Raw genomic sequence first — 9,979 nt, 5'->3', positions numbered from 1 at the left:
TTTTATTATATTTAAAATAAACAATACTTATCAAGAACATTTCTTTATAATGTAAGATAAATTTCTTTCCTTAAATGGCATAAATAATAATTAATATTATTATTTTGCTATAATATTTAAAATGTAAATTGTTCATGTTTTTTTTTTGTTTCTCTTTTGACCATTTATTTATTCAAATTATCTAATTACAGAATTACATACAATAAAATGTTTTCCATAAAACTGATAAAATGAGTTTCATTATTATAAAACCCATACTATTTCTTTGCTAACAAGTTAGTTTGTTATTTAATAACTAACTTGTTTAATAATAATTGTAAAACTTGAGGATGGTCTTATTTTACTCCGTAATATTTTCTTGTTAGAATCTTCAATTCCACTTTGTTACTACTTTCATTTTACTTACTAGAAGATACATTTTTAAAAAACTATAGAAAAACATTTTGATTACTTTTTCATCTTATTCAATACCCTTATAAAACAAACAAAATGTTTTTTAAAGAATGCTCACCCAATTAATTGTGTAACAAGTAATCTTTTCTCACATTATTCGCCAATTAGGGAGTTTCCTATCAACATTTTTCCGTAATTAGCTGATTCCAAATAAGAAATATTTCAGTCAGAAAATTTTATTCTTAAAAATTAGTAAAAAAGAAACCAGTATGTTTATTCTGAATAAGCCAATTTAGACCAATTATTTAATACTGGAAAATAATCATTTGTCATGGTAAATGAAGAATAACTTGTGATAAATGTCGTTTAATAGCTTACCAAACAACTTGAAACATACAAGTTAATACATACTTAAATTTAAAACTGCAAAGGTGGCTATTAATAAGAAAATAGAATACATAACAAAAATTTTCTCTTATATTTGTCACAAATTAGATAAGAAGTATTTTTATTAAGTTCATTTTATGTTAAGTTTCAGTTATATGGACTTCTGATATGAACTGAAGTCTGTATAATATTTTTGCGTTATGATCATTATGATTTTTATTCTTAGTTCTATTTTGGGTTCATGCACAGGTTTTATAAATATCCTATGAGTTCCAGTGAGGCTTACGTATGTGTAATTGAAGATATTTACATTGTATTGGATATTGTAATAATACCTGGTAAATAAATAAATATTTTGCACCAGTCTGGACAATACACAATCATTTTTGCAAGAGAATGAAAACTTTAATGTTGCAGTGTTTTACTAGCTGATGTACAAAGTAACAGATAGTTTTATGTAATTGCATGGTCGTTGCAATATTTCTATTCTACACAACAGTTAATGGTAATCTTTATATAAATGTTAGCTATTTTCTTTATTTGTTACTTTTAAAATTACGTTAAAAACAGAATGTAAAAAATTAAGTAATTAAAAAAAAGCAAACAAAAAATTGTTACACAAACTTTTCAGCAATAAATATAAACGATAAAAATTACACCAATTTCCCAAGTATAAAACTAAATTAACAGAATCCTAAATTTATATTTACCACAATTAAAATAAGACAACTCAATTTGTTTTTATTCTAAAGAACAAAAAAGGAATATAACTCCATGCAAATTAAGAATGAAAACATCAAACTATGAAATCAAAAACAACATAACTATGAATAATTTAATGTTATTACAGTGCAATATTTGACAGCCCATCTCATCACAGCATAGTAATCTTGTTTGTTAACAAAAAACTAGAAGTAAAGCAACGAAGGGACAACAATTTAATGGCAGTGGGCTAAAAGTTGAATTAAATACTATTTCACACCACAAGTTATCGTTGAATAACAAGTGTAAGGGTTAAATATTTTTTCTTCACATTTCAATTTCTTCTATATACTGGTATTTCTTGCTTGATACAAAGAAAAAAATGTGTATATTTTCTATGCTAAATGAAATGTGAATGGAAGTCTTCTATTTAAAAAATACATATTCAACAAAACAGAACCTATTTCATTAATTACTTACTTTCTATATTTTTCTCTAATTAAGCAGAGTTACTCAAATAAATTTTCAGTTTATTAGTGTTTACGAATGCAGCTGCATTCATTAAGGCCAACAATTAATTAAAATAACTGCATTGAAATTGGTCTTTCTCACAGTTCCCTTTCCACGATGCAGAAAGTATTAGAAACCCTTAGGGATTACCCAGCAGCAACATTAAAAAATTCAGTTTTTATGAAAATAATCCGACAGCGGTTTATTTATAGCTACAAAGTCCTTAATTTTAACTTAGTACAAGAGATTTGCAATATTAAAATGACACACTTCTTGGCCAAAACTCTGCATTGAGATGATTGTTAGATTTAATTCTATTTTCAGCTTCATGACTAGTTTTCTCAGTTTCAACAGCAATAGTGGTTTCCCTTTTCAGTTGGCTTTGCCTTCTTAATTGAAGATAAGTTTCATAATCAAATTCAGTACCAGGAATTTCATCATCACTCAGTCTTGGATCAAATTCTTTCAGTTTATCAATTACGTACTTTAACATACATTTTAAGTCACTCTTTTTTCCTCGTCCCAGTTTTGTCCGTTTACTGCAACAAAATAAATTATTTTTTATTAATTTTTTTTTTTACTTCCTTCTAAAAGGAAATGTTATGATCGTGAAAATTTGGATTTTAGAATTCAATGGAAATATCCATTTTCATCATCCCTGAATCCATTTTGACTGGTTTTGGCATGACATCTGTATGTCTTATATATCTCACATAACTCAAAAACGATTAGCCGTAGGATGTTGAAATTTTGGATTTAGGACTGTTGTAACATCTAGTTGTGCACCTTCCCTTTTGATTGCAATTCACTGGACTAAAAGTGTTCAAAAAGGCCCAAAATCCCCAAAAAATTGGATTTTGGAGTTTTTGTTAACTGCAGTAATAAGCCCTCATTGAGAGCTTTTCAAAAATATATCATAAGTGGTACTTATTTTCATTAGTTCCAGAGGTAAAATCAAATAAAATTTTAATTAAAGAAATATTTGCATCTTACAAGGGAAAGGCACATCGGTTCAAATCCAACTTTATCTCCTTTTTTTTTAATTTAAATGTATTGATTTATTAATAATTATTAACCTATGATTGTAAAAAAAATTTGACAATAAATAATAATTCAATAATACAAAAAAAAAAAATAATGAAAAAATATCAGAAGTTATTAATGAAATAAAATTTTATGTACTTTCCATTTTATAAAAATGTGTATATGTAATTTAATAGGCATACAAGGAAGTCATATGGTGTCCACATGATTTTTGAATTTTGGTGTTGTGGATAATATACTGGGTGATCATTTGAAAAGTTACCATATTTATTATTCAACAGCTATCAGTCCAATCGTATTTCTGTTTGCAGGCGTATACACCATTCTTGGGATGAACCTTTTTAAAATTATTTTTAAAGGGCTGGAACCCACCCTTTCTACTACACCTACCCCAACTAAAAATAAGATTTTTAGTTGGTTCCATTGACATTTTGTCAATTGAAACATTTACATTAACTGACAACCTGAAAAAGATAATGAATTTTGGTGAAAAGAAAATTAAAATCTGCCCACCCCTTCACACAATAGATGTGAAAAACCATTTGGGGTAGAACTTTTTTTAAATTTCAGTCTAACAAAAATAACTATAAAATTATGTGATATTACTTCTTAAACCGTTTGAAATAATCATAATAATAAGGTTGAAAACTTATTTTTTTAAAATGAGATTGGGGTCTCTGCTTTGATGGGATGTTGAAGGTGGAAGCGAGAGATAGAATCATGGACAGCTGGCAGATGAGATGGGAGACAAGCGAGAAGAGAAGTTGGACTTGGCGTCTGATTCCTGCAGTGAAGTATTGAGTGGGGTGGAGACACGGGGAAGTCAATTTCCATCCTACCCAATTACTATATGGCCAAGGTGACTTTGGCAGCTACCTGAAAAGATTCAAATGCAGGGCATCAGTGATCTGCAGATACTGCGCCGAAGATACTATAGAACATACCTGGTTCGAGTGTGACAGGTGGGAAGCTGAGAAAAACAGACTATCGGTTAATATCACACCGGGCATTGTGGTCGAGCACATGGCAAGGAGCAAGAAAGGCTGGGAAAAAGTGGTCAAACTGGTGCATACCATATTGAAACAAAAGGCGGAAAAGGAAGTTCACTAAAAGAAAAGTGTGCTAGGTCGATCTGTATTGCCTTGTTTCAAGTAAAATCTTATGCGACAGGATGTACCAGCGAGTTCCCTATCATGATGTATCAGGATGCTATTGCTATTGTTTTGCTGTGTGTAGAGTATCTTGTATGGTACTGTATCACATAGTGTATAGATTATATATTATCATTTTTTTTACAATATAGCAGAGTAGATATGTTTAATTAAGATATAGTATTGTTTTGGTACATTGTATATTGTCATGTAAAGTAACGCCAAGTATTATGAGGTATTGGGTAGTGTTGTAGTATTGTAGTTGTTGCATTGTATTTAGTATGGGTTTGGTGAGTGCACGACCTCGACATTTTTGGTAATAATTATGTTTCCATGTTTGTAGTATTGTTATGTTTATTATTATGTATTGTGCAGTATTATTATGTTTAGTATTATAATAGTGTAGTATTGTTCTGTTTTTGATGGCTTGGTAGGGGAAATGCACCGCCATACCAGGAACAAGGGTACTACCATGTGGAACAGTAACATTATGTATTTCTTAGCGATTGCAGTGTAAAATTGTATTTTAATATTGGTACATTGTATTTTGGTTTTATCCTGTTATACAGCACTGTTGCAATTATTATTACGCATCATGTAGTATTATAGTACTGTAGTATTGTTATTTTATTGTGTATTTTGTAAATTATGTTAACATGTTGTACTGTATTGTCCTATGTATGATTATGGGCTGTTTAATTTTGTAGTGTGGTATTAGGGTAGTGTTGTTGTATTATTATATAGTGTTGTTGTATATGTATTTTATATGGGTACGAGGATATTACCGAGTGCTACAGTAAGGTTATGTATTTCTTAGCATGTACAGTATAGCATTGTTTTGTAGTATTGTTACATGGTATTGTGGTATTATCCAGTTGTACAGCATTGTCGTGATTATGTATCGTGTAATATTGTAGTAACATAGTATTATATATTTAATTATATTACGTATGGGTTTGGTGGAGGCATGGCCTTAAAATGATGGGAAAGGTAAGGAGATAAAAGACGCCATATTTTATAGATTGTGTATATAAGGGGAAAAAATAGTGGATATAAAATGTGGTGACGTTCAAGGCCATGGAGGCAGCCTCTATGTCTAGGGTGCTTTGCCCTGCTCATGTGCAAGAGTGAGTGGGTCAGAGTTCCCCGATGATGATATGGAGGACTCTCAAGATGTGTGCAGGGGATGCGGATTGTGAAGAATAAGCATAAGGCATATCTGGAGAGGGTAGGTTAGGGCCAGGGAGAGCAGCCCTCCAGCAGAGGGGTGTGTCGGCAGTCTGGAAGAGGAGAGACCTGAACTATGAGGGTCCAGGTTCTGGTTAGACAGTCTGGCTAGTCTAATATATAACGTCTTAGCACTGTTTAAAAAAATCAGAACAAGTTTTCATTATGTGAAAATTGTCTGATAGCACTGAATCTAGAATAAATAAAAACTAAAAGTAAATAATAATGTACAGTTATACTAAATCATATAGTAGAATCATATTCACAATATAATAACAGATTTTATCATGTAATAAAGGAATTTATTAAATTTTCACTGCTAATAAACAATCTAAAAGATATCTTCTGAGTCATCTATTTAAAAAAAAATCAAAAGATTCTCTATTGAAATGACTACTCTGTTGATGAATATCAAAATAATACTAATTAGGTAAATCTAAACAGAATATGTACTTGTTTAATAAGTATACAAATATGTACTCAGATATTTTTGAGTTAATGTCTTAAAAAATCTATTACTTTATTCTATATTGAATTTATTTATTTATCTTCAAATCCTTGCATATGTGTTATTATTTTTTTTTTAATGAATTTATTTACTACCCTAAGCCTTAAGGCCTGTGCATGATACATAAAATAAACGCATGATACAAAGAACGATACATAAAATCTGTAGCAAATGAAAAATGCTAGCATGATTACAATTCAAATTCAGGCTTTTTCGAATAAAAGGCAAGGAAGAAATTTGATCTCAAACACAGAGTTTAGTCCTGTTACCAAATATCTTCTCTTTTATATTCTTTAATTTTGTACTTTGTTTTGATCATGTTTGTCCTCAATTTTTTTAATCCTTATGTTGGAGCAGTTTTTTCTTTTGTTATCCATGATCATTTGTTGCGATTTAGAAATCATATTAATATAACTGTTCTGAACTGAATAAAGTATTTATTTTCACCAGAATCTTAGTAAACTAAACACTTTCATCTAAAACTTTTATTAATCTAAAAATAGTATATATATAGTATAGTATATAGTATATATAGTATATATATAGTATAGTATATATATTAGTAATATATAGTCTTAGTAAAGACTATTTTACCCATAAAATTTCTACATTTTTATGATTTGTTCACCGAAATTTTTAGAAAAAATATTTTTCATGAAAAATTAAATGAATAATGCATTGCTCTTAATAGTTACCCTAACAAAAACATAACTATCCATTTATGAGCATACGTAATGTTTCTTATAACATTATACTAACCATTTTTATGAGCTGTTATTCAATTTATAAAACAATTTTATTTTTAACTGTACTAGACTGAAACACGAATTTGTTATAATTCTAAATTTATGAACATCATAAATTTTATTATCATTATTGCTAACCAAAATCTTTTTGGATATTTATATACAACAAAATAATTTTTTTTAATTGAGCTGCCAAGAGGGAAAAATTGTAAGAGAAGGTTAGTCCTCTCCTTCAGTTGCTTGCCTGTAGGTATACAGTTGTCATACAGTTTTTTATTACAAATTGAATACACTATACTACTAATTAAAATGAAGTAGAGATTGCCTTGGATCTCTCATTTTATTCTACTTACCTTTCTTTTAGTAATTTATTTATAAATATACTAGTTCCTCTGGCTTACAGTGCAGATGATAATTGCTAATGAAACTTATTCATGTTTCTGTGTTGTATATTTTTACAAAATTTACAACCATTCTATTTTTACAAAAATTCAAAGAGATTCAAAAGTCGCCTACATCAAAGTAATAAAAAAATAAGATATTAAGAAATAATACTTAAAGATTTATTTATTTTCACAACATATGCTCAAAATGGGTCCCAATATTCAACAATGTGATATGGCAGACCACACTCTTTTTTTCAGAGTGTGTAAGGGGTTTTCATGTGTAACACATGTGGATTTTCAGTCTACAGAATTTTAGTGTTTTGACTGTTCACGTAGCAAAGGCTACGGTGAAACCATGCCTCATGCTTGCCGTGCTTGATACGGTCAAGCTCTGTGATTCTATGGTTGTCAACAAATGATTGAAACCATATACAGTACAGCTTCTTCAATTTCTGGGTACTGCAAACATGATATGCACAAAAGTGTAACCGCTTCATCACTTTCTGAGCACTTCCATATGAAATGTGAGAGTGCACTGATAGTCTCCTCAAGCTTTTTCAAAGCAAATGCTGCATCACATTGTTAACCTCAGCCGGTTAAGCATCAGTCAAAATGGCTGGTCCCCTGGTTCTCTTCTTGTCTTTAACTGATCCGCATTCTCTAAAACGAGTGATTAATCTTGCTATGGTCGAATTGTTAGGCACTGCCACATATGGATATTTCCCACAAAATTAGTCTACAACATGTGCATAAGAACAACTAGAAAAATAATATTCAACAATGAAAACTCGTTTTGGGAAAACGACATGTTTACCAAGCACTATTGCAAGTGTTGTATGATCAACACACATCACAATGGGGCCTAGGTTTGTTATTGCTAATACCATGGTGCTACCTTGCGGTAGTTGATAGAAATTTTTCAACTATACTACTATTTATAGACACTTTAATTTTGATGTGCATGACTATTAGATCTCTCTGTAGAATGGTTTTACAAGTTGAATAACGGCTAATAAATGATTAAAGATATAATTTTGAAATGTAAGGAGTGATAAATATAGAATGGGCTGACTACCTTGCATAAAAGTTTGAGAGGGATCAATGAAGAGTTGTTTAATAGCGATAGATTAAAGTCAAGCGATGCTATAGAAGATTAAAAAACGGTCTTTTCCGTTCTTACAGCAAAAACATACCATAAAAAATTTAGTGAAAAGTATAAGTTCAATAATCGCAAATGCAGAATAGAATTATGTAGATTTTTATGTGATTTATTTCAAAACTGGGTGAATAATTTGTTTTTTATAAACCTTAAACTTGAGTGCATGCAATTTCTCCATTTACAGTAATCTGCTTTGTTGTTCATATGTGATTAGAATGCTAAGGTTTTTATATGTCATAACTTTTTAAGAATTGTCAACTCATATAGTAAAAATTATTGCTGAAGTTTCATTTCAACTGTAACATTTTAGTACGTTAGTAAATCAGTGTTAACTTTCAATATGTTCACACAACCACAATCACTTACCACCAATTACGTTCACTTTTATTAGCAGTTCAATAATTGTTTACTTTTGTTCATCACTAATGATCAATAAACAAAAAAAAAATATATATATATATATATATATATATATATTTAATTTTATAATTTTATATATATATATATATATATATATATATATATATATATATATATATAAATTCAGTTTCAATCTTAAATTAAGAAAATAAAAAAATGTTTTTGACATGATAAAAAAATAAGAAAATATTAATATTAAAGTAAAATTAAAAATATACTTACTAGGAAGTTTTCTGTTTATTTTTGTTTTTCTTTGCAATATTAAAAATTGTTTTCAAAAGAGTATCAGGAAGTTTAACTAAGTTATCAGAATCGTTCATCAATATTAATAATTTTGAAGGTACCTTATATTTATCTATTAGTATTTTATAAATAAATGTTCTTCTTAATGATCTAGTAATAAATCTTTCAGTATGCGTAATAAATTCAATTTCTTTTCTTAAAAATTTAATGTGACTTCTCTTTTGCAGATCCTACAAAAAAATAAGATTGATTTTAAATATATCAACTTTTTATATTTAACTAAATATTCATCATTGAAAAAAACTTATATTTAAAACATTATACCTTAACTAACCGCTTGATGGCAAAAACTGATTAATTATATCTTGCTATATTAAAACTTGTTCTTTGCTACATTATTATCATGAATTTTAATTTATTTGGAAAAAACTTACATGGCTTACAGAAAATTACACGTTAAAAATATCCACGTCCCAGGTTCAAATTCTAGTCAGACTCAGCATCCGTCTCTCATGATGCTATAAAGCTTTTACTTCATATTCCCTTCATAACTCAGCTCTAATACAATTTAAATAGTCAAAATTGAAATTATAATAAATTTGCAGTGATAAAATAAAATAGAAAAAATGTAAAACAATGACATAAAACATATGAGATTATTCAGTCATTGAAGTGTGAGAGTACTATCCTGTAACTCTGAATTGAATCTTAATTAAAATATTAAACTTTTCTGTACTACAACATGGCTTCTTTAGATTAAAAACTGGTATTTAATTTTTACAAATAAAAAGTTTATTTACTTTTAGGTTGGCAGTAGAGGGTGGGTTGGTTAAGCTTGACTTTGTTAGCAATATCATACACACAGAGATCAAGTCCCCTATTTTCTCTATTTTGTTTGTCAGTGGCAGGTGTATTTTGATGGAGCCTTATAAATCTACAAACAGAATTTGATGGGAACATTCTAACTAAAATTATTTAAGTTAGCATACAAAGATAAGATATTGATAAATTAATAGTTATTGCAATACTTTTTCATTCTCTTGACTGAACAAATATTTGTTCTGAATTTTTTAAATTTTATTAACAAACAATTTTTACAAAAT

The 9,979-nt window shown here is 28.8% G+C and overlaps 1 protein-coding gene across 2 annotated transcripts in view; it reads right to left on the bottom strand.

Moving 5' to 3' along the window:
• Nucleotides 1–1,941: 1,941 nt before the first annotated feature.
• Nucleotides 1,942–9,979, bottom strand: part of LOC142333847 (transient receptor potential cation channel subfamily A member 1-like) — a 40,536-nt gene continuing 32,498 nt past the window's right edge. Inside the window, exons 9-10 of one of the 2 annotated variants that reach the window (XM_075381407.1) lie at nt 8,856–9,106; nt 1,942–2,531 (exon numbers count right to left, since the gene is read on the bottom strand). In XM_075381407.1, the coding sequence (XP_075237522.1) occupies nt 2,249–2,531; nt 8,856–9,106 (534 nt within the window). In that variant the 3' untranslated portion in view covers nt 1,942–2,248. The remainder of the gene's footprint in view (nt 2,532–8,855; nt 9,107–9,979) is intronic. The other variant, XM_075381408.1, reaches the window with a different exon arrangement.

Source organism: Lycorma delicatula, chromosome 13, assembly GCF_047948215.1.
Source record: "Lycorma delicatula isolate Av1 chromosome 13, ASM4794821v1, whole genome shotgun sequence".
Lineage (NCBI taxonomy): Eukaryota > Metazoa > Arthropoda > Insecta > Hemiptera > Fulgoridae > Lycorma > Lycorma delicatula.
The sequence above is the reverse complement of the archived record's forward strand: the minus strand, read 5'-3'. Positions and strand labels throughout refer to the sequence as shown.